Source organism: Limanda limanda, chromosome 8 (genome assembly GCF_963576545.1).
Source record: "Limanda limanda chromosome 8, fLimLim1.1, whole genome shotgun sequence".
NCBI classification, from domain to species: Eukaryota; Metazoa; Chordata; class Actinopteri; order Pleuronectiformes; family Pleuronectidae; genus Limanda; species Limanda limanda.
The window spans coordinates 11545341-11570758 of record NC_083643.1 but is presented as its reverse complement, the minus strand read 5'-3'; the positions used below and the strand labels follow the sequence as shown (position 1 = coordinate 11570758).

General features: G+C 42.1%; 4 protein-coding genes across 5 annotated transcripts in view; 1 reads left to right on the top strand and 3 right to left on the bottom strand.

Moving 5' to 3' along the window:
• LOC133009248 (membrane-associated guanylate kinase, WW and PDZ domain-containing protein 2-like) overlaps positions 1-1914 on the top strand; it is a 69768-nt gene extending 67854 nt beyond the window's left edge. Inside the window, exons 21-22 of the mRNA XM_061076688.1 lie at positions 157-295; positions 1220-1914. Of these exons, the coding sequence (XP_060932671.1) occupies positions 157-295; positions 1220-1914 (834 nt within the window). The remainder of the gene's footprint in view (positions 1-156; positions 296-1219) is intronic.
• A 2911-nt stretch (positions 1915-4825) lies between these two features.
• On the bottom strand, positions 4826-11524 carry LOC133008709 (endoplasmic reticulum-Golgi intermediate compartment protein 2-like). Its single transcript, XM_061075977.1, has 14 exons — positions 11485-11524; positions 11118-11274; positions 9289-9397; positions 8897-8943; positions 8748-8815; positions 8555-8595; positions 7910-8011; positions 7682-7774; positions 7465-7520; positions 7248-7346; positions 7057-7154; positions 6809-6971; positions 5887-5966; positions 4826-5789 (listed from the first exon to the last, which is right to left on the bottom strand). The coding sequence occupies exons 2-14, from the start codon at positions 11221-11223 to the stop codon at positions 5721-5723; spliced, it is 1131 nt and encodes a 376-aa protein (XP_060931960.1). The 5' UTR covers positions 11224-11274; positions 11485-11524; the 3' UTR covers positions 4826-5720.
• A 380-nt stretch (positions 11525-11904) lies between these two features.
• On the bottom strand, positions 11905-15204 carry kxd1 (KxDL motif containing 1). Of its 2 annotated transcripts, none has more exons than XM_061076614.1 (5): positions 15090-15204; positions 14659-14805; positions 13553-13705; positions 13424-13470; positions 11905-13338 (listed from the first exon to the last, which is right to left on the bottom strand). In XM_061076614.1, the coding sequence occupies exons 2-5, from the start codon at positions 14754-14756 to the stop codon at positions 13082-13084; spliced, it is 555 nt and encodes a 184-aa protein (XP_060932597.1). In that variant the 5' UTR covers positions 14757-14805; positions 15090-15204; the 3' UTR covers positions 11905-13081. The 2 variants fall into 2 exon arrangements, with proteins under 2 accessions (XP_060932597.1, XP_060932596.1); XM_061076613.1 differs by having other exon boundaries at positions 14659-14779.
• A 557-nt stretch (positions 15205-15761) lies between these two features.
• Positions 15762-22775, bottom strand: sinhcaf (SIN3-HDAC complex associated factor). Its single transcript, XM_061076193.1, has 6 exons — positions 22616-22775; positions 19489-19616; positions 19303-19402; positions 19078-19201; positions 18810-18960; positions 15762-18004 (listed from the first exon to the last, which is right to left on the bottom strand). The coding sequence occupies exons 2-6, from the start codon at positions 19614-19616 to the stop codon at positions 17665-17667; spliced, it is 843 nt and encodes a 280-aa protein (XP_060932176.1). The 5' UTR covers positions 22616-22775; the 3' UTR covers positions 15762-17664.
• Between the last annotated feature and the right edge of the window lie 2643 nt (positions 22776-25418).

Sequence of the window (25418 nt, the reverse complement as noted above, 5' to 3'; positions counted from 1 at the left end):
TGTGAACCAGGTGACAGAGTAACCCTCCGCTCACCCTCTGTAACTTCTGTCTAAGTGTGTTTCCCGGTTGCTCCGGTGGTTTTGTTGATCAGTCGACTTTGGGACGAGCTCAGTTTGACAGACTCCGGCCGTGCCCTCTGTGTGTGTGTCCTTCAGGTGGGGGATCAGATCATAGAGATTAACGGGGACAGCACTCGAGACATGACTCATGCTCGAGCCATTGAACTCATCAAGGCGGGAGGCCGGCGGGTCAGGCTGCTGTTAAAGAGAGGCTCGGGACAGGTGCCAGATTATGGTGAGTCCCCCCCCCAACACAAACTGACGTCTCCGAATGTACAAACCTTTCTTCTCTGTCTTTGTCGCTAGTCCCTGTTTTTAACCAGAACTGCTTTTTTCTTGCAAATGCTAAATATTCTCTAGAGCATATTAACAACATGTATTAATATCGTTCTGCGTTTTTTTACTCCTCTTCTATTCCGTCATCTGAATTTAAACTTTTCTTTATGTTGAAAAAAAGAATGGATCAAACAGTAGAATAACAACCTGCTCTCTAGCCCCTCTGCTTTAAGTCTAATGATTGGTATAGGCTTTTACTTGCCTTCCCTCAGGAATGGTACCTCCCAACCTCTCCATGTGCATGAAAGGTGACACACTAAGCTCCCCCTATTTCTTCCTAATGGGCCACTCTAAAGACACGGTTTGTGAAAAACTGCACGTCTCCCTCTTCATACTGTCTAATCTGTGTGCTCGGTGGATTTACTCCAGGCATGCATCCATGTGTGCATGAGTGTACGCATGAGAAAACAGCAGAAGTATGAGTGTATGTGTTGTTTGTGCTGTCATACTAGAGCAATATTACAAGAAGTGACCCTCTGCAGTTAAAATTGCATCTTCCTGAAGAGGGCAGTGAGGATCAGTCTGTCACATGATTATAAATATGTTAATGAACTCCTGTCCAACACGTCTGAATGTGTAGATGTAGGGTTTGCAGCGGGTGTAACAAATCACGGGGTCAAGTGTTTGCAGCTAAATGAAATGTAATGTAATGCATGCAGGTTTCTCAGGTTTCTCATGATGTGTTGTGTCACTGTGTTATTTTGTACATCTTTCTTTCTTTCTCCTCCTCCTCTCTCTTTTCTCTCTCTATGCACGTGCATGCTGGTTGTATCCCTCTTTTTCATCTCAGTGCAGCTGACTGTGTTCTATTCCCGCCCAGCAGACTGTACCAACCCCTGGGATTCCCTTTCTACAGCCCACTCTGCCCTGCAGGAAGTGACCCTCGAGCCCCACCCGATTTCATTGCTCTCATCCCATCCAGCCTCAGCCCCAGACTCCCCCCATCAACTCCCCCTAGAGGCCACAGTGTGCATGGCAGAGAAAGCTCCACCGCTGACAGACCACTGCTCCATTAGAGGGGCTACAGGTGGCAGGTCCACCCAGCAGAGGGGCATCATCAGGGGGCAGGGAACCCCTCAGGGGTCTGGAGAGGTGGACGGTGGACTGGTTGACAGACAGCCTCGGGCTTTGCCTCCTAAAGCTGTCCTGGGGAGGTCCGTGGAAAGACGAGAGAGGCCGAAGGAGACGTGCTCCCCCTGCTGTGAGAGAAAGGGCCTGCACACACAGGCCATGAGCACTGTCTGGCCCTGGGACGCATATGTGAGTGTGAATTCAAACGGGGCCTCTCTGGCAAGTGGAGATGGACACGTCAACCTCCAGGAGAGGCCGGTGTCTCGAGGTCTGTACCTCAGAGAAGAGGAGAGGGCCGGTGGTCACAGTGGGCTCTGCTGCCCCTCGAAAACTGTGGAGGATCCTCCTGCGAGGAGTGCAGCTGCCTCCCCCGGACCCTGGAACATTCCCGGGTCTGATAAACTGCCTGGCACCCTGAGGTCCTGGACCTCCACTGTAAGCAGGTAGAAAGGATCTAGCTGGTTTGAACTGGATCACACTGTCTGGCTCCTCTTTCAGTTCACCATCAGATATCTGAGAACAACTGTAAATCTCCTTCGCTCCCTCGTTCTGTTCTGTTTTCTTCTCCATTTACTTCTGAAATCATATTTTGTTTTGTTCTTACCAGATGATTATTACACCCGCCACCTTAAAAAACAGAGAAATGTTCACAACTATTGTGACATAGAGTATAAACCCCGATGGACTCGGTATGAAGACATTTTTGACCCTCGGAGGCCAGAGTTGAAGCTCTGATCCCAGACGGAGAGACGATGTCTGAGTTAACGTACTTTAACCGCTCGACGGAATCTGGCTCACATCGGTTAGTGCAACATAACCTCACATGGAAAAAGGTTGGAAGCAGGAGAGAGACATATGTGCAGCCAAGAGGTTTACTCGTGCTCCATTTTCTCTGTGCAGTGGCAAGAAATGAGACGACAAATGTGTCAGATGGAGGAAGTGACACTGAAACTCCTGGAGGACATGGCACTGACCCATGTGGTTGACCCGACATATGTTCAGATCTCACACGCCTACCGATATATCATATACTGTAAATGTAAAGATGTGATAAATATGTACATTTGGTAAACTCCAAAACAAACCTGTCTGTGTTTTTTAAGGCAGTGTTGTAGTTAGAAAAAAGAAGAAAAAAAACACAGGACAGTATTTTAGGATCAATATTTCCGCGGCCTCGTCTATGACTACATATCAAAGACTGTGAAAGTCACCAAACCGCTGAGGGAGGCAGTGGTCGTGTGCATGGATGTAAACCACCATGTCGTAACACAGGGACTCACATGTCTTCTAGAGGTAGAACATCGGGAGGACATCCTCTGTGGAGCTGAACAGTCGCTTCTCACGTGAGACAGAGATCTTCTTCTTTTCTTTTTTTTCATTAAACTCAACTTCTGGGTGACTGACCACAGTTGGCTTAGTAAGAACGCATCATACTGTTCTGAGTTATGTACACAACCAGATCACAAGTCAACCATGCAGTCATTGTGCAGAATTTCGAAGCTGTGCCGTCTTCATTTGATGCTCAACAGGAAAGAAAAAAAAAACTGTCCCGTCTATAATTCCCATTTCTATGCCTTTTACTGTGCTAAGTGCACCACATCACTGTGGGAGAGGGGCATCGGTGTGGGGAGGAGGAGGCCGATGGTTACGAGGTGGGGCGGAGTGCCTTACTCAAACTAATGCAGAGCTGTAGGGATTTGTTTTCTGGGAACTGACTGCAAAACAGATGTTAGTGACCACGCACACACATATCAGCAGCCCGTTGAGTTGTGGGCCCTGTTTCCTTCGGACTTAACACCGAGCAGTATCTGCAGTTATCTCGATGCACTCTCAGCTTTATAGCGAATCAAAGTCTACGATTGCCCTCGTCCCCCCCCCCCCGGGTGTCGAAAGAGGGGAAACGATGTAGCCTGTAGCATTACACCCTCTTCTTGGAGAGTAAACCTGGGAGAGTCGAGCTGTGAACGTTATTCCAGACAGGGTTATTATCTAAGTGGACCGTGGTTTCTGTTGTGTGTTAATTTCAGCTTTATTTGTCTGTTTCACACACACACACACACACACGCGCAGGAAGCGGCGATTTTCCGTGAAACATACATTTATTGAGACATCTGTCGAGTCGAAGGCATGCTGCTATTAAACCACAGATCAAGTCACCATCCTCCTGCATCTATCTCCATTTTGATATTGTTCGTTTGCTGTCATTCAAAATCAATCACCACTGTTTTTGAGTATTGAAGGAATTATACGTTTAAAAGAAGAAATTATAAGCATTAAAAATGGGACTGAATGACGACAGATCCGAGCCGTTTGGATTTGGAACTCGAGCACGACCCTGTGCGTTAAGAGTCATCCCAGTGTCTTCTGGGTAAAAAGTCCTCTGGATGTTGGTGAGCTGACTTGACAGGTTGAACACACCTGTGGTTCAGGTGAGCGATTAGCATGGGACCTGCCATGAGGCCGTAGGAAGGTGTTCAGTGTATGTAGGTGAGAGATTATGTCATCCAGCCCCCCCCCCCCCCCTGCCTGCTGTGAGTGATTTTGTAAACAGAAACAAAACAAAAAAAATGCTTTATCTGAACCCGTGAAGGATGGCACGTTCATAAACCCCCATTGAGATCAAGTATAACTGTGTAGTGTTAATTGTGTACTATTCACCTTGTACAGCTGTATTCCTACAAATATGGTTTACTGTATCATTGATACTGTAGTTTCAAAGACGTGAACAACTATTTTTATGAAATGCGACAGTACTGATATATTACATTTTGCTAAAAAATAAAAAACTTGTTTACTGAAAGATATTCTGAAATACTGTCAAATAAACTCTTGACATGGTGTAAAATATTCTTCTCTGGTTGTTTGTTTTACTTCATAACAACTGAAACAATTAGTCGATAGATTAATCAATTAACGGGGAAAGTGTTAAATTGTGTTTCCAGTTTCTCAAATGTGAATATCCAAGATCCAACTTTGAATATGAGACAAGAGATCAGATTTTTCACTTCCAGATTCTTTCCTTATCACTAATGTTTGATGATATGGCAGGTGAGGGGTAAATAACGAAAGATTAAAATATTATTTATTTTATAGCTACAATTTTGCTTGCGTAGAACTCTAGGCCAGATGTAAATATCAGGAAATTAAAGTTGGAGTTTTGATATTAAACCCAAACATCTTCAGTGTCCAACACAAACAACGGGAAAGGCCTCAGTTTGAGGTTCAAGCTGTGAATTTTGATAAAACGGAACCTAAGAATGTCAACTTAGGCAAAGGTGATTTTCTAAATCTTTTCATTCATTTTTAATCATTCATGAATGATGCAGCACTCGGGGGAACATACCAGAGACACAGGTCATTATTTACAATGAAACCACATCAGAGTGGATTTTATTTAACAAGTCAGCCTCATGTTTGCAACAATCATTTACACACAGGCACAATGTGGAACAACCCAAAATCCTTCAAGACTTTCACACAGTTCTTAAAGGGGCTGAATATGTTTTTTCTTCACTGTAGCTCTTTGATTGAACTGGAGCTGATACGCTGCATTTTTCTGAATCACCAAAGAACATGGGGGGAAAAATCTGAAAAAAGCTAAACCACATCTGTCAATCAAGTGTGTAGCTGGAAATAAAACCCAGAGAAAAGGTGAGAATCAGCAGAAACTCCTGTGTGGGTCTGAACACCAGCTGCTGTCTGTAATAATGATGTAAATCATGTCTGCAGTTCGGTCCTGGTGAACGCATCCAGTGGAAATTACATTATAGGTACCAATAACAATCTCACATCCATCCAATAGAAATAAACAAGATACAAATATGTACACATTTCTCCGAAGAGACACATATTTCAAAATAAAACAACTTGTAAACATTTTCCCAGCATCTTACCGCTGATTGGTAGAGCCCGGTCAATTTATCAGCTGGTCCATATGAGCCTTTTACAGATTTATCGCTATCTGGGTTTGCCGATATTTAAACTAAATTTACAGGATAAACAATGCAGAGAATAACCGAAGTGTGTGTGTTCACTTTTTATGTTACAAATTATATTTTCTCAATTCCTGTTCTTCATACTTGTATTTGCGCTTCTTCAATATATAAATGAGCGCTGATAAATCAGTATTGACATTTTTTTGCTCCCTTATCTCAGCATCGGCCCAAAAACCCACATGAGTCAGGCTGTGCGATTTTAGTGGTTGAGGTGCAGCTGGGGAGTCGTCAGCCGACTGCAGCTGAGTTGTTGTCGTCTCATTGTTGTGAGAGATCCTCCGGAGGAACTGAGTTTTCACTGGTTTCTTCTTCATTCAGAGGAGCCTCCTGGTGATTAATAATGAGAAACACCAAGAGAGTTAGATTTCCCTCATCAATTTAACAACAGGTTTCAATTCAAAGCGAGGATCACTGATTGGCTTACCGTCAGAGGTTTGTAGATTCCCATCTGGAAACGACAGCAGACGACGTCGATCAGGAAGCCGATCATACTATGGAGCATACCTGCGAGAGACAGAGACCCGGTTCACAGACACTGACGTTCATGAGCTCAGATGAGGTGAAAGCAGGTTTGATCTCTCTGTGGTTTTTATATAGAAGACGATGTTGAGTCTGTATCTGACAGGAATCCATAAATAATACATCCAGCAAGATGTATGGCTTTTTTTCCAGGCTGCTTTACTCTGTTTATGTAAGACTGAATGTCTGCTCTCATTAACTGAACGCTTCTTCTACAGTGACTCCATCACCGCATGAGGAACAGTGGTTACATTTGCTGCCTCTGTTTTCAGTTCACACGAGTATAAAAAGTCATTTGTTAGCTCCATGTGGGACTGTTTGCGAGTGTGTTCCTTTATTTTCACTTTACTTGATCTTTCTCTTTCGGTTTCTGTGAGTGGATTTTCATATTGCAGATGAATTTATCAATTTCAAGCCAATGGCTACTCAGAACATGGGAAAGTGTTTAAGCAGTATAGTAAAACTAAAACCATCAAGTATTTTAGCTCCATTATAATAATAATAATAATTCCCTTCCATACTAAATGCATCTGAAAAACGCAAATCACATGGTTTACACGTGTAGACAGGAAGCAGATTATCCTCCCTGCAGTCGATCATTTGGATTCGTCTCTGCACGTCCATACTACAACACAACATTTCAAACTAACAACAATAACAACAGCAGATATAAATGTAGCCACAGGGACGTGTTATAAAACTAAAACATATACGTGTGGCTGTTGCCTAAAGGTACAAGCACAATCATCATAAAGCTCCAGTTTAGTTTTCTACATATGCATCAGGTACTTGATGAAACATTAGAGCAGTTAAAACAGTTTCTCTACCTGTGGTGGAGAAAATTCCTCCGACGATGCCGCAGAGTCGGACGAGAAACTGCCAGAAAGGCATGTGCTGCTCGGTGACTCTGACCATCAGAGAACTGATATCATATTTCATAAAGATCCCTGAGACTCCATGGCTGCCTGCAGCATGGTTTATCGCTCGCTCCTGCAGAGGAACACAAACACATATTAACGCACTGATAGATGGCACACAACACAAATACACAAACATGAGCAGAATTCAAACCTACCCGCTCTGTGACTGAGTACTGATGGGTGTCAGCAGAAATCTGGTAGGTGTTCAGCTTGGTTGGCACGATGGTGATGAAGTACTGAAACATGTGGTTGGCTACAGAGAATGATCACAGCATCGTTAATAAAAAGGCATATTAAAGCATAAATAAAAACATTAATTGATTTGTGTATGATGGCACGGACGTACGCTCAGCAGAGATTTTCTCTGTGCCGTCCAACGGGCTGATTATCCCAGGAATCGCTTCTCCAAAGGAGAGGTGGTCGATCCGGTGAGAGAAGTTATAAGCTGCAGAATGGTGAGTCAGAACCGTTATCTTCAACATTTAATGTGTCACAGCACATTTCATTTGTACTGTGATTAAAGTAGCAGAGCATCAACGTTATGTTAAAAATAAAAAACTCACAGTCATGGCTGACGAGAGCAGCTAGATGAGCGTGACCTCTGGGATGAGGGATGGACCTGTGGAAGAGTAGAAATACTATTTTTAGTATAAAGTTTCAAGGGACAATGATACAACATGTTCAGGTTTAATTCTCATCTTCTGGATAAATGCAAAATATGTAATAACTAAGATATTAACCCATCATTATGAGCATGATCATCACCAGGGCGACACGTACTTGCCAACAGTGATGTGGAAGTTTCCTGCCACTTTGTTTACATACATATGTCCATGTATCCTGCAGGCAGTGAGGGAAGTGGGGCTGTCGTCCCTGTGGGGAAAAGGAGAAACACAATGAGGACGGAATGATTTACTAAAGCTATATGTGAGGTTGATCACTTCCTTATCATTGTAATAATGTTTTCAAACTTTAAAAATGATAAGAGTATATTTTAGGAGCTTGTACCTGTGATCAGGAGCAGGATGATCTCCTTTTAACGCAGCCTTGAAGATGATGTCCTGAAGAGCGTGCTCGACTCTCAGACGCTCCTGGATGTGCAGAAGAGTCCTGACGGAGACAGAAAGTTAGAGCTCACTTCGAATGAGAGGAAAGTCAAATGGTGAATCAGCATTTCAAATTCTGAGTCAGTACAAATAAGGTGAAACCACACGGTACCGATGACTTTACTACTTTATATAGGTGGCAAATATCTTTGGTTTGCTTTAGATGTACTGCTGCCACTTAATAAGAGCTGTAACAATTAATTAACACTAAATTTATAATTAACAGATTCATTGGACATTACAGTAATTTTCAAGATAAGATGCAAAACACTCTGTGGCTTCAGCTTCTCAAAAACCAACCTGTCCCACTGCTCTGTGTGTCCTGCACCAGATGGGTTAAAAGCAAAGGTTAAATTTCCCTCCTTGCATGAGTGTGCTTGTGCATGTCTTTGCATGTGTTTGGGACCAATAAATAAATAAATAAATGTATCTTAGAAATCACATTGATCATACACTTGATTATGTGCCACTAAAAGACAACTGTTTGCTGAATGTAAATAAAAGAAAGTGTCCAGGATATTATAGGTACAACAAGCTGGATTCTTACATGTGCCACATTTTCTGCTCTGGAGAAAGTTCATAGTTGACCTGGAAAGGAAAAATAAATTGTGAGACAAGTATGAAGAAGCTTTAAGAATGTTTTAAGAACACAAATTATTAAATAGAGTCGTAATGGAGTTTAACACTTTTTCTCCTCGTCTTTATTGTTGAGTGAAGTAAATGTAGGAGCTCAAACTCACTGGTTCATATTTTAAACCATCAGATGCGACCATGGTTTCTGCCAGATCCAGGACATCTGCACCAATATCTAAACACAAGCAAAAAAACACATCGTCATACTTTCTCTTCTAAACTAAGTGACAATGAAACTGAAGATGTTTGTACTTACATTGACATCTCATAGCAACTGTGATGTCTACATTGATCCTGAGTTTACTGTAAATGAAGAGCAGATACGGACGTGTCCATTTACCATTTATCATGAACACAAAGTTAAAACTAACACAGATGAACAGTCCTGCAAAGCTTATTTGAAGAGAGTCGTCTGTACTACTGGTGAACTGGACTGCAGTAAACACCCAACCCATTCAAATCATTTTATATTAATTCCATAATCAATGAAAAGCACCTTAAAGTGCAACCTTCGAAATGATCATAGAAATGAATCAATACCTCTTATAGAAACTCAACATTGTTGCTGTTCCACGACTGAGACGACTGAGCGTCCAGAGCTAATTCACTCACGAGATGTTGAATAATAACCACGTGTGTGAGTCTCACCTGCTGTAGTCTTTGTCCACCTCGTACTCGTAACTCATCCACGTCCTCGTGTACACAAAGAACTCCAGGATGGCGAGAACAGCCATGAGGGTGAAGGCAATCAGAGACACTGCGGAGGACACACACACACACACACACACAGGGGACATTACACTCACTTCATGGACACTGCAACAGCTGTGTCTGTGGTCTGTTGTGTAGTCTGTTGTGTTTTATTTTCTGGTTGTCTATTGTGGTGTCTGTCATCTGCTTTGTATCGCCCATCTGTTGTGATGAATCTGTTGTGTGTCTGTGGGTTGTTATGTTTTCTCTCATGTGTTTGTCATGTGTCTGAGTTGTGTGTCTGTTGTGTCTGTGTAGTGTGCCTGTTGTGTGTCTGTGGTCTGTTGTGGTGTATCTGTTGTGTGTCTGTTGGGGTGTGTCTGCTTTGAGTCTGTGTTGTGGGTCTGTAGTATGTCTGCAGTGTGTCTGGGTTGTGTAGTGTGTCTGTAGTGTATCTGCATTGTGTCTGTTGTGGTGTGTCCGTGTTGTGTCTGTGCTGTTTGACTGTTTTATGTCTGTAGTGTGTCTGGGTTGTGTAGTGTGTCTGTAGTGTCGGAGTAGTGTGTCAGTTATGGTGTGTCAGTGTTGTGGTGTCTGTGGTCTGTTGTGGTGTATCTGTAGTGTCTCTGTGTCGTGTGTCTGTGTTGTGTCTGTGTCGTGTGTCTGTGTTGTGTCTGTGTCGTGTGTCTGTGTAGTGTGCCTGTTGTGTGTCTGTGGTCTGGTGTGGTGTATCTGTTGTGTGTCTGTTGGGGTGTATCTGCTTTGAGTCTGTGTTGTGGGTCTGTAGTATGTCTGCAGTGTGTCTGTGTTGTGTAGTGTGTCTGTAGTGTATCTGTATTGTGTCTGTTGTGGTGTGTCCGTGCTGTTTGACTGTTGTATGTCTTTAGTGTGTCTGGGTTGTGTAGTGTGTCTGTAGTGTCTGAGTAGTGTGTCAGTTATGGTGTGTCAGTGTTGTGGTGTCTGTGGTCTGTTGTGGTGTCTCTCTGGTGTATCTGTAGTGTCTCTATGTTGTGTCTGTGTCGTGTCTGTAGTGTGTCTGTGTCGTGTGTCTGTTGTGTCTGTGTAGTGTGCCTGTTGTGTGTCTGTGGTCTGTTGTGTAGTGTGCCTGGTGTGCGTCTGTTGGGGTGTATCTGCTTTGAGTCTGTGTTGTGGGTCTGTAGTATGTCTGCAGTGTGTCTGGGTTGTGTAGTGTGTCTGTAGTGTATCTGTATTGTGTCTGTTGTGGTGTATCCGTGTTGTGTCTGTGCTGTTTGACTGTTGTATGTCTGTAGTTTGTCTGGGTTGTGTAGTGTGCCTGTAGTGTCTGAGTAGTGTGTCAGTTATGGTGTGTCAGTGTTGTGGTGTCTGTTGTCTGTTGTGGTGTCTCTCTGGTGTATCTGTAGTGTCTCTGTGTTGTGTCTGTGTCGTGTGTCTGTGTTGTGTCTGTGTCGTGTGTCTGTAGTGTATCTGTATTGTGTCTGTTGTGGTGTGTCCGTGTTGTGTCTGTGCTGTTTGACTGTTGTATGTCTGTAGTGTGTCTGGGTTGTGTAGTGTGTCTGTATTGTGTCTGTTGTGGTGTGTCCGTGTTGTGTCTGTGCTGTTTGACTGTTGTATGTATGCAGTGTGTGTGTAGTGTAGTGTGTGTGTAGTGTATTTGTATTGTGTCTGTTGTGGTGTGTCATTGTTGTGGTGTCTGTGGTCTGTTGTGGTGTCTCTCTGTGTTGTGTCTGTGTTGTGTCTGTGTTGTGTGTCTGTAGTGTGTATGTGTTGTGTCGTGTGTCTGTAGTGGGTCTGTGTTGTGTCGGTACCTGTCCCGCCGCTGGCGGTGGACTCCACGTAGCTCTCCGGGACTTTGGGAAACGCGTCCAGCTCCTTGACCAGAGTCAGAGTTTTCTTCTTCGTGAGTCTCCTCATGTCGCAGCTGCAGCTCAACGATCCTCTGAGACTCGGGTTGTTCGGGACGAGCTGAGATCAATAAAGTTCAGATTGAACGTTTGACCATGACAACCATATCTGTGATGACAACAACCGAGCTAACCAGTTAGCACCAGCTAGCTTAGCAGGCTAGAACATGGCGGAGGTTAAATGAAAGATGGTTGTATCGTTTGTTAAAGTGTTAATTATCCATGTTGACTTTATATTTACAGTCTATGTGAACAGGAGAAAACACCGAACCTGGAGTATCCGGTCATGTGACGTGGATATCAGTGTGACGTTTGACCTCGTTGTTTGGAAAAACTGCTCCCATCCGGACTTAGCGCCCTCTTGTGGTTGTAGACGAACTGCCAATTCAGGGCTTTTAACTTGATTTATGAAACCAGGAGAAAATCTTTGTTGAGCATAATAACAATGATTTCATCCACTTTCGTACACTTTGATGGTTGGTTTTAGATTCCAGGTTCCAGAGTTCTCTGGAGGAAGTTTCCTTTTGTAGTTTAACTTGATAACTCTGCAGGATTAACCTATAAAAAGAACAGTTATTTTCTGCTTACTAGAGTTTTGAGTCAAATAAATGTTTCTATTTATGTCTCATCTGTGCTATTTAAGCGTCTGTATTTTACCTCAGCACCCAGACAAGTGTGGAGTTCAATAGTGTATTATTATAATGAGTTTATTTTTCGTTTGCTCAGGGTTATTCTCACAAGGCACGTCCAGTTATTTATTTCTATTGAGAAACATAAATGCACACTCATCATTTCATCATAACCTTTCAGGTAATTTTAAATGTAATTTCTATCACTTTGCATCCTTGTTTTATTTTCTGTTGGAACATTAACAGGTTCAGTTTGTAATAACAGTTGTTACATCACACCTTTTCAAACTGAAGGACACAGTTTACCAAAGATATTATCCACCTCTGTAAAACACATTTGTCAAGCACCAGTAATTGTTCTCACTTTCATTTAATTTAAACGTACTGTCTAGATAGATATCTCACTGATTAAGTATATAAACATAAACACAAACTCATTCCGGTTGAAATCAGAGTGTGAATAGAAAATGAGACAGAAATAACAAATTTAGCCTATTTTGGATTTGGATTTATGACTTTCCTCTTAAAACCATAACTGCGTCTTTAATCAGACGCATTGAAGCAGAGGGGTCGGATCATTCACTTACAAGACGTGGTTTCCATCTCAAAGAGCAAATCTATAGTGTCCTTAAAAGGTTTTCTGTATCAGAAACACAGTCAACTGACAGTGAACCTAGTATCCGACCTCCCTGAGACGGAAGACGAGACAGAATTTTTTTGGCTGAGAAACAGGAGATAAAACTCGGCTGAAATCATTGGTTGTAACAGAGGTCCATAGAATAATAATGCTCTGCCAATGTTATCACCACAACAACAGTATTAACTACTTGCACACTAACTATAATGCAGAGAAAACATTCACTTTCAAGTTACTTAAAGTGCATCTTCTTCAAACAGAAAACGCTTCATAACAAATAAGGAGTGAGGGCTTTTACTCTGGTGTGAATAAGACATATGTATCCATAGTGACATACTGTACAACTTCAAGTATTATGTGCCTTAGTTCAGTGCTGTGTAGGCAAAAAAACAAACACGCATGGCAAGCATCCTCGGAGACTGTTCACAGCCACCTCGACCATCAAGGCTGTGAAGCTCTTTCCAACAAATACATCAAGTGTGACTGGAAAAGTGAGCAAACATCATGAAGACCAACATAAATACAACACAACCTTCCTGCTGAAATCGCTTTAAGGTTGAAGCTCAACTTCAAGTGACTGAAATCCATTGAAAGTGTTCGTTCTATTCAGCAGGTACAGAGTCAGGCCCTTCGTACTGTAAGACGGCCGTCTCCGGGACGTCCGAGGTGGGGGTGTCCGGCGTCTCTTGAGACAGATCTTCGGAGCACCTGCTCACAGTGGGTGAGATCACATCTGGACTCGTGTCACATGACTCTGTGCTCTGCTCCGAGGTAGCCGTGGTGAACGTTGTGGGGACACTGTGAGGAACCGGGTCAAACTCGTCATCGTCGTCCTCCGGAATCGGTGACTCGTGGATATCTAGATATTTCAAGACATGAAATTTGGTTGAACTGAATTGAAGTAGTGGATTTGTTGGTAGGAAAAATGAAAATTGGTAACTCACTGCTGAAAGCTTCTGGGTACTGCTTGGCAATCTTCCCTTTAAGTGTCCTGGGGAAGCAGAAGAGACAAATAATAAGAGATTGTGTTTGTGTGTGTCTTTGTGTGTTTCCCCTGGTGGGGCAGCGTTTACCTGATCCGTCTGAAGACGCTGTCCAGATCTTTCTTCATCTCCACCAGTGTCCGTGTGTGGAGCAGGAAGCGCTCGTTCATCTGCTGCAGTCGCACGTTTGACAGCCCGTTGAAGTTGATCAGCATTTCGTTGGTTTTCTCAAAGCGGTCGAGCCTGTTTCCCGCAATCAAATCAGCAAAACAACAAGAATCTTCAGGGGCCAGTTTGCGATGAGGAAGGTACACGGCAGCATCACTGTCAAATACAGTGTGAGGCCCTGTTCAGACCTGGTGATACCGTCCATCCAGAGCCATCCAATCACAAATAATCACATAATTTCTGGTAATAGACCCAATCACCTTTTTTACAAAGTCTGAGATTACAAATGTGTGTGATGGCTGTGTGTGTGTGTGTGTGTGTGTGTGTGTGTGTGTGTGTGTGTGTGTGTGTGTGTGTGTGTGTGTGTGATGATGTGTTCTGTAACATCCCTAACCCCCCTGATGTTGTTTTCTTGGACAAGGTTAAAAGGGAGGTAGTAGTCCTTGAGGTAGCCTGTGTCTATGACCTCTATATGGACATAGCCTTCCTTGACAAGTTGACCAAATACCAGCCCATTGTTGCTAAAATGAGAGACCTAGGCTATACATGTAAACTGGTAGTATTGATATTTGGAAGTCTGGGGCATGTCCATACGCTTTCGGTCAGTGGATTACGACTGACAGGACTTAGTAAGAGCCGATCTCAACAGCTAGCAAAGTTCTGCTCTGTATCAGCTGCTATAGGTAGTCTTGCTGTTTGGCGTAGGAGATGTTTCTTGTACCCATGAGCCAATAAGCTGTATTCAACCTCTGAGAAATGTTTGAATCCTTTTTTGTACGATTATGATTGTTGGATTCAAATAAATTATTCAAATGTATGTGTGTGTGTGTGTGTGCCTCAGTACTAAGTTAGTAAGGAGTTGTGTTCACATAGCGGTGATCAGACCTAAAGAAGCACTGAAGATGAGATTGGGTGCATTCACCATATACAGTCTATGGTTCTAACCAGCACAACATCTCCTATGACCTATGCAGTGATAAGAGGAAGCAGGTAAGTGACAGTGATCATCAGATGACACCAACACTCACATGTGTCTCTGAGCCTGGATGATGGCGTTGACGTCCTCGGAGTTGACCATGCTCAGCATCCGGCCGCAGAAGACCCCGGAGGCGGTGGGCTCCTCCATGACGACGATCCAGAGGAAAACACCTGGGAATACAAACCTGACGTCAGACCTGTGAGAGTGGTGTTAGAACATGTGTTAGACCTGAATAAAACCACGTGTGCAGCGTCACTAGAAGCGGATGTCAGTGCTGATGTCTGCATTAACAGGAGTTGTAGTTTTAAACAGACACGTCATTAACACGTCACATCTTCTCCAGGGACTCGGACGTTTTCGTCACAGCAGCTTGAACCGATGAGTCACTTCATTAACAGCCGGGACGAGTCAGAGATAGCACGGATATAATCCCCGTTAGCTTCCGAGCTAAAGTAACAAGCAGAGCAGCGGTCACGTTACCTTCTTCCTCTGGTCAGCGACTGCTTCCTCTCTCTGCTGTTATTATAAATCTACATCTGCAGAAAACAGCTGAAAGCCGAGGAGAAACAACAACAAAGCACATCCGCGTTTCTGCACTTCCGGTCACAGGACCAACGTTTCCGGTGTTTTTTTCTTTTTTTCTTTCCTTTTCTTTTCTTTATTTAAAACTGCGCAAATTACAAATGCGCATGGTCAACAATATTTATTTCGTTGTTATTGACCATAGCAACGATACGGTGGTCACTTCACCCCGAAAGATAAAAACGGTGTTCTTGTCCTAAATATAGGTCCAAATAAAATATACTATGTATAATTGTCCAAATATAGATATTTAGAGATAACTAAATATTATTTGTTATAAAATCTAATCACAAATATTTGAAATGTGCTAAATTCATGAATAGGCAACATCCAAATAACTGTGTTAAAGCATCCCAGTGTTGAAGCATTTATATGAAATATCTTTGAAATGTTTACTTTAGTGAATTTACTTTAACTTTGTATTATAACTTTATATCAGACATTAATACTCACATACTGAAAGTAGATGTTCTCAAAAGAAGTAAGTCATTCTTCAATCAAATCATGGATTCATGATTGGATTTTGTGTTTATCCACCCACCTCATAGCAATAACTTCAGTAATTTCATGTTTCCAGAAAAATCACAAAATTGGTTTTATTAAGGGACATGTAAAAAAAGTACATGATTTATAAAAAATACAAAACTGCTTTGTCTAACTGGTAAGCTAAGTAAATGCATAGCAACAGTACATGCAAGTCTACAGTTAGATATCCTACTGTTCTTGAACATTTTTAAGCTACAGGCTAAACAGGGGAGAAGTACAGTCTATCATTTCTCTCAGTTTATAGGATACAGATCCAAAATGATGATACAGAATAAGTTAGGTTGCACGCAACTCAACCGATGAGTAAATAAATAGTTAACATCATTTCACAAATATTGACAACCGGTAATTCAACGCAACGTTAAACAGAGCCTGCGTGAGAATTACATTCGATTTCTGATGTACAAAAACCATGCTACGCAAAAGCTAAGGAAGAGAAGAATTCATAGTATTACACTTCTAAGCAGGGACGCAGTGATACAAATAAATATGAAATAAATAAATAACTAATCCCATATATGAGCCACACGGCTCGCCCAACCCCTTATGTACAGAACACACCCTCTGCTCCCAACTACAACATCACAGGTATGAAATTTCATATTAGTGTTGGTTTTCAGAATACCATAGACATACATATAAATGACCTCGGACAAGCACAAGTGTCCATAGAAAACCTGCATTGATTTGACATTGGGTGAATTTCAATGTGCTTTGGCTTTCATTTGATAAATAAAGTAATATTAGGCTATATATCACAACACATGTGTGGTATATAAGAGGCAATGGCATAGAATTTTAGCTTGTATAAAGTCTTTTACCGTATACTGACCCAGGAATGAGGAAAAACACTGATGCTGATATTGCTGAATGACTATAGACCGATTATGTGTTTTACTGTCGTATTTTGAAGTATTATTATTATGCAAAGAGATTTCTATTTTCCTTTTTTTAAGTTTTTTTACATACAAAAATAAGTTAAAACTCCAGAGAAATGGATCCAAAAAAATAAAAATAAGATTTACAGTTTATATAAGGCCATGCAATTTTCGTAGACTCATGCATCAGATCGTTAGGTCTTTTGGATGAGTGGCTCGCCATTCATGCAAAATGCACTATGTGTTGCTCAGGCCACGATAAATATAGCTACTGTCCCTTTTTGTTCCTTATTACCAATCCAGAATTAACACTAGCACTGTCTGTAACACATAATTAAGGCTGGTGTATTTGCTGTTGAAGCTGTGAATAGGCCTCGTTTCAATGGGACGACGAACGCATTTGCACACAGAGACGCTAATCCAGTTTACAAACACAAATGCTTTGATAGGAGTGGATGTGAATAGAGACAAACACAAGGGCTACTGTACAGGTCATTGCTCCATCAGTGTAAAGTGTCATTCATTCCAAAACGAGATATCCACCATCAAAAGGAAAGAGCCATCTACTCTGAGTATAGAGAAAATCTAAACAAGCTTGTAAAATATCCAGAATGAGAATGATTTCAGTTGCATGTTTGAAATGTTGAGTGATGAATTTCAAGTAGCACCCTTTTCTTTGAGCCGGTGGATCTATTGCGTTTTGGAATAAAATCTTTAGATGTACCAGCGAACAAGAGCTCCAGCATTTCAATCGAATGTATATCAAAAACACAACGGATGGTGATCCGCCATCAGAATGGGAAGAATATTAAATACAAACGAAAAAAGAGAGACAAAGTGGAAACACAACAGTTCATAAGTTACAGTTCAAACATAATAAACAAATCTCCAACACCATTATGGAGAAGACCAAAGGATTTTCAGCTGCTTTGTGACTGAAGGCGATCTGAGGCAACTTCTTTCTGTGAGTGCTCGAGAGAAAAAAACAGAACCCCGAGATTTCTTCAGAGATGTGTGCAAAGGGAAGGAGGGGGGGGCGGGGTTTGGATTTACCACCCCGCCTCTGCTGCCACCACTACGCCCCTGGTTGGAGGTGTTGTCATGGTAACACATAGCTGAGGGGGCTCTGCGTTTTCCTCACATGTTGGAATTTCCTTCACTTCCTCTTCCGCCTGGGATTTTTCCACTTCGACATCCGCTCCCACCTGGCCTTCCTCTACCTCCACCTCTTCTTCCTCGTCCTCGTCCTCCTCCTCGTCTTCTTCCTCTTCCTCCTCCTGTTGCTGCTGCTGTCGCTGTTTCTTGCGGCAGCACGGCTTGAACAAATGTGGGTCGATGAGCACCTCTCCAAAGCGACCCTTGTAGATGATTCCACAGCAAACTTTTTGCCTACACAGAACACAATACACTAGAGTGAATGAAGGAGGAGAAACCTTCCATCTACAGCCTCTCATTAACATGAATTAACAGTGTGACTCTGCAAATATCCAAAGAGTCAAATTGCCATTTAAAGATTCTTGACATTATTAATTAACTATTCAACTGATGTGACAGACATCAACAGTTTAAAGCTTTTGATTCGCTGGTCAGGTGGAAGATGTCACCAAACCATAAACTATGAGAAATATTGGTGAGGTGAGGCACAACCTGCGTGTGCTGTATAGACTGCATTCAGTGAATCACATTTTTTTTTAAATATTTTAATATTCCCTGAGCTACAAGTCATGTCTAAAGTGCTATTGGATGCAGAGATACCTTGAAAAATAAAATTATAACTATGCATACTATACTACTATACTATATATACTGTACTATTTTTATATACTGTCTAACAATAACATTACCATCATATCATCAGTACTATTACCATCATCTTGCCACTGCACCTTATCTACCTATTTATCTTGTGTTTCTGTTTTTATTATTTCTACCTCAATATTTTTTATTTTATTCTATTGTATTGTATTTTATTGTATTCAAATATACCGGCTGCTATGACTACTTAATTTCCCTTCGGGATGAATAAAGTAATCGTAAAGTGAATATGTAGTAAATGCACAAAAATGGCTCCTTGACAAAAATTGCTTCTTGATTTTTTAATGTGTGTAACATAAAGTGTAAAAAAAAAAAAAAAGCTGGTGTGTTGTTTTAAATCCTAAATGAGTATGTTTCACTTCTTCGCTGTGTGCATTACCTCTTCCAGTAGGTGAGGTCCAGGAAGGAGAAAACCGGAGAGCGGCTGGAACCCGGGCTGAGCTCAGTGTCAGAGCCGTCGTCCGACAGGTTGCTGTAGCTGGGAGACTGAGCCGGAGAGGCACTGGAGGTGGTGCTGTGAGCATCGGAATCTGGTGAGCAGATTATTAGGTGTTAGACATGTAGAGTGTGTGATAAGGCATTTGAGTATGAGATTAGTGATTGCTATTAAAGTAAATGGCCCACAAAAAAAACAAATCAAAACTCACTGTTTCTTTTAAGCTCTTTCTGCAGCCTGCTGATCTGACTCGGCCGAGCTTTCTTGGAGATGGACTTTATTTTCTTGGGCCTGGAGGTTATTTTTAAACTGGGACCTCCCCTGGCGTCCACAACCTGTGCAGAGGGATGGAGAAATGTTCAATGACTGTGAATATAGCTTGAATGATTCTGGTATTTTATCATGACCCAGCAGCAGCTCTCAGATTCACACTCACATGGTTCCAGTTCTTCTTGGTTCCTACAGGAAGCTTTTTCCATCGTTTCACCAGCAGCACGCATGCATTGCAGATTTCTCCAGATCTGGTTTCACTCAACCTGTGAGAGGATTACACATCATGAGTGGAAAAGGTTTTCTATCAATGAGATACGTTAAAGACCACGTGCTGAGGTGTGTCACCTACCCGAAGCAGCTCCTGAACTCCTTCTCATAGCGCTTACTGTCCGTGAAACGAGAGCTGGAAGACTTTGCACGGCAGATGCAGCAGCCGTCCAGACTCCTGTACATCTTCGGCTTGTGAAAGCCAAACATCTGCGAGCAGAAAACAGACAAATACATAAATTAAAGAAGCATCAGCATCCCCGGACTCTGATCTGCGTGCGTCAGCTGCATCATGCTCCCGCAGCAGCAGCCTCGTGGCTCAGATCAGACGTGGTGTGTTATTGTGCAGATTAGCCACATGTGAATGAATGAATATTAAAATGTAAATACGGAGTGCTCTGGTCACGGTTTGGAGATTTAAAAACATCCAGGGAAAGCGATTTTGTTTGAGCATCTCTCCGCTGTGACCCACATGAGGGAAGTAGGTCAGCAGTCAGACAGTGTGTCAGACAGATCATGTCCCCACGCTGCGCACAGGACGCACGCCCAGTTTAAGGAAACTCAAAATACAACATTTAGTCTGAGCCTCCAGGCTGCAGAGGATAATTATCGTGGTTGAAATCAAGATTATATAAATGCAAGAGAAATGGGATGAATGTGATCGAGGAATAAAACACAATCACTCGAAATGCGCAGATTATGCAGCGGAATAAGGGTTTATGTTGCTAGGCAAAATGTATTCTGCACAGCACATGTGGACCTGAACTGCGGCAAAACTGCGAGCCGCGCCCCCCAGACTGGTTTTTTTTTTTGCCATCAGTCCGCGGGGTCTTCTGACAGTGCGGAGCCACAGAGAGCTGACAGAGAGCCGGGCAAACCACAGACCTCCCACTCCCATGCTTTTATCACAGACTGTTTTTTAAAAGGTCGGAAAGGTGGTGGAGAAGGTGAGAAGTGCAGAAAAACAGGCTCCTGGTGGTGGCAGGCATAAGTGCAAGTATTTAAAAAAATAATAATACACTGGGTGAGAATGAAATACCACAGTGTCCAAGCTTTAAATCCACCAGGTAAAAACTTAACTTGACATTAAAACTAAGAGACTGCAACAGCAATAGCAATATGGCCGAAAAAGGAAGTGATAAAAAAAATAATCTATATGGATAATTATCGAGATAAATATCAGATAATCATTATTAAAGTTGAAGGATTTCTGCTCCTGAGCAAAGGTTGTACTTTGTAACTCTAACTCTCCATGTACAGAGAATGAAAAGTCGGAATGTGCTTTATTTGCCATTCACGAGTACACACACTGGGCATCTTGTGTAGTTGCATTCAGTGTACTAACACAAATAGACAATTAACAACAGACTACCAGAACTAGCAAGAAAAAACATGACCACTATGTGCAATAGAGAAACGGTGTAGTAGTGCAACAGGAAACAAAATGTGCAAGGGTGGAGAATAAACATTTAAATAGTAATTATTATCAGAGGAAAAAGATGCTCAAAGAAATATGATCAATAACATACGGGTTACTTATATGGGGTAGTTGAAGGTGCAGAGTGCAAAGTTGCGGGATCAAGTGTGGGTCATTATGTACAGGATGCATACACACACATACATATATATATATATATACATACATACACACACTGAATCTTATGAAGGTAGTGCATTTGTATAATGTACAGTATATAAAATGTGCTTAGATTTATTATTGATGTGTGCGCGTAAATCTGAATTGAGCAACAGTATAATAAATAATTTGAGTTTGTGGTGAATGGGTAATGTACAGGGTTACTGTCGCTAGATTGTTCCAGACACTGTATGACTGGTTAAGTATTCATCAGAGTTATGGGGATCGTTAACATACAGGTTCATTATCCACAGTGGGTAAAATAAAAAAAGATCAAATATAAAAGGACAACAATCAATAATAAAACAAAGCATTTATATGATGGGTGATAAAATGGAAACATAATTCAACCTTTGTTGATAATTTCTACAGATGCAATGTTGTAGGCGTTTTTCAGCAACCATGTGCATCTATTCTAGAATATCTTTTGGTGGGGCCTTCGGGTGAGTCCTCTGTCAGCGGCAGACGATCTCTGCAGCAGAATACAGTACGTGACGTAACGCAACATGGCAACACACTTCGAAGGCGGAGGCGGCGGCGTGGAGGAGAAGGGGGTGTGATGCGATTTCTACGCAAAAAACTGCAGCATTCGCATCGAAAGTGTAAAAAAATTGCTCTCGAAAGCGGATCAGACTGTCGCCCCCCCCCCCCACAAACGAGATCAAAGCATGCACTTGCCTGCATCGAGGTGCGAGTCGCCAGGTCCCCCCCCCCCCGGAGAGGAAGCATGGCTCCACACGACCTGCTTCATGCGCACCCATTTTATGATCGCAGCCCTCCGCTCCACGATGGCCGACTCCTCCTGCGCCAACTTTCACGCAGTCACACCAACTCACAGCGACACGATTCTTACGCACAAACAAAAAACGGCTTTTAATGCGACCGGCGAGAGAAAGTAGTCTGCGGGGGGGGGGAAATGGAGTACTTTGATCTTTACTCTTTGTTATTCCAACTCCATGTGCGGCGAGTTCAAAGCGGCGGAGTCGCAGTTTAACTCGCTTTTCTAACCCAATAAAACCAACAGATTTAACCCCGGGTGGAGTTTAACGAGGCGGGCGGTGATAGTAAACAGTTGTTGTTGTGTGTTTTGTTGACAGCAGCGGGACCCGCGTGCTGGGACGTGTGTCCGCTGCGAGTGGGCGTGAGAGACCCCCGGTTCATCTGGCCGCTGTGCACCCGCATCGTGCACCACCACCGCCACGCTTTATTCAACACGAAGTTTAACACAACACCACAAACACACACGGTGGTCACATCCAGCCGGCGATCAAACACACAAACACACCGGAGAGACCCACAACAACAACAGCCCGCTCCTCCTCACGCGCGCACCAGGACGCCATTCCGCCGCGGGTTCACGCATGTTTGCGGTCCACTCCCGCATCTCTCCCGGTTGTAAGGTGGACCCACGTGGGGCCGGTGCTGCAGCAGGCCCCGGACACACACCGAGTGCTCCCGGACAAGTGGACGCTTGCTTTCAACACACACATGTGAAAGCTCCGCGGGGACTTTAACCTCCTCCACAAGAAACACAACTACACACTTTCACAACAAAATGGCGTCATTCTTTTACCTTGTTGTGCGTGGCGGGCGGACCGGGTCAAAGTGCAGCTCCGAGTGGGAACGATGGGACTGTTGTGGAAATCAAGCCGCACCAGTAAACCCAGTCTCTTGTTGATGTCTGCGCCAGTGGACGGGACTGGAGAGTTGTGGACGCACTGCGCATGCGCCGTGTCCACACCTCCATTTCACAGCGGAGCGGGAGGCTCTTCTCCGTTTCTTCAATCAAGCCATTTGCATAAACGACGTGTGACGTGGGCGTGCGTCTGCATTCTGCTGCCCTTATAAGGATGGGAACATTGCGCGGGAACGGGGGGCTCGGCCCCGGTTGCTAGGGCGCATTGGAGAATGTCAGCGGAGGGGGCGTGGCCTGTGGTTTTACTACAGCGAGCCAGATGGCTCGTCTGGAGGAGCGAGGGCTGCAGGAGGCGTCTCGCACGGAGACGAGCTTTGTGGGTTTCTATTGCGTGACAACGGAGCCGATTAGCGGAGAATCAAGTGAGGCTGGAACATGGGGTCTCCATCCAGTGGTCCCCCCCCGCCAACATAACCACACTGTCTGTAGCTGCACGTAAATAACACTGTGTGATGACACCGCTGGAACGAGTCTGTCCATTGGTGGGATTTATCCAAGTACATTTACTACTGTGCCCGAACACGATAATATATATATTTATAGTATATTATGTTTATATTATATTATCACAACACTTAACATAAAAATCTAATCAAAATCAAATCAAAGTTTATTTTCACATGCACCAAATACCAGCGTCATCAGAGCAGTGCAATACTTATGACCTGGCAGGCAACATCTACGCAGTAGACGGGCATTACAAGATAAAAAAAATAAATAACATATAACATATAACCTCGTTACATATAACATATAACACAGTACAACAATTTAAATTTAATGAGGGTTAGCAGCAGTTTAGCGAGTGAAGGAGTGAGGAATATTAAATTAAATAATATGCATATATGTGTAGTAAGTAAGTAAGTAAATAACACATTATATGATATTATAGTATAATATCACATAATATATTATCTTCAATAACATTCCATCACATTATAGCACATAGCATTATATTATAGTATAACGTAACATATTCTGTACTATTCTATTCTTGCATTATAATATATCATATTATATTAAATTCTACTTTGCTATTTCTACTTCACGGTTCCTTTTATTTCAGCTATTACCACTTGAAAAGTATAGAATTGGAAAATATTTGATTGATGTCATTTTTATGGTTTGTTGATTGTTCAGAGTGTTTTTAAAGTGTCACTTTAGGAAGTTGTGATGAGCGTCAATCAGTATACAATCAGTCCATAAGTCAAATAAGGAATCAGCACATTAATCTATAATGAAAATAAAAAAATAAAAATTCCCGTTTATACTGACTGTTTAATGCCAGACCTTTATTTTATCTGTATTATTTTCCCTGTAGTGTAGTTGTACTTTAACTTAAGTAAAGTATCTAAATATTTTCTCTCCTTCTCTGCTCCTGCTGCTGTTTTTGCCGTCACATTGAATTACGATTTGGGAAAACTGAGTGTAAATAAAAGGGCAGATAACCAGAGTTACTACATGACTGTCGTTGAGCCTTTAAGTGCAGATAGTGATAAGTCATACTCTAATCCAATCAATTCTGTGGCTCTGCAATAAACCCTCTTAGTCTTTGGAAGTAAACAAAACACCAAAATGTCGTTCAATTACAAAATTACATGCCTTCAAAAAATGCTTGATGAAAATTCAGTGTCCCAATCTTCACTAAGGTAGGTTATGGAATGGGATTGCATTACACTGTGTGGTGTATTTAGGTCTCCCTTGTGTGTATGCACTCCTCAAATCTTTTAAATGTCCACGGATCACAGTTTGCATGTGTATATATGTATTTAGTACCTGGTCAACATTTGTTAATCTCTAAAAGTCAAATTTGTTGTTAACATCAGATGTTAAAAAAGCAACACTTAGGAAGTGAGTGGCCCATAAATCAATTTTGTTTAGTCTTTTACTATAGGAGACAATTTTACTATATCCATTCACACATCATAGATTTGAGATAAATAGCACAAAAAACAGGACCAAGACATATCAGGTATGTCAATATTTACTTTAATCTTTTACAACACATTTCATAAATAACAGTTCATTATTGCTTCTCTAATCTGTACTTCAATGATAATAAAGGCGTGGTCGTTGTGGGTTACAGAGTGCTTGCAGGAGAGTGCAGGAGACAGCATTTTCACAATTCTCAAACTGTTAAATGCAACATCAAAATAATACCTAGCTGTTTTTCAAGAACCTGTGCTCTATTCATTGTCAGATGTTTGTTTTTTTGCAAAGACAATCGAACAGTTCCGAAATAAACAACGTGACTATTAATCCACATAATCAGTAAAGTATAGTGGAATCTATTGTTTTACACAGACACAAACAAGATGCCTCTATACAGGAAAGATGTCACAGATTTGATTTAGCATGAGAACAAATGGCCACAGTTCCATCAAAAATCTAATGAAGCAAAATATTTACAATGAGAGAGGAGAAAAAATAAATCTGACAAACTGGTAAAGACTATTTGAACGGACACAACTGGGACACCAGTTTGGTTTCAGTTTTTCAACAAGGGAGGATCTCATGAGCACGACTCTGCAGTTTGTGACCCCAAAGAAATAAGCAAAGAGAATCAGGCCAGACGTTTCACAGTATAACAAGAGCATAATAATACAACCTATTATAACATATTATACTGTAGGAGCATTAGCTTTCTTTATAATATTTACTAAGATATTCAATGAATCAC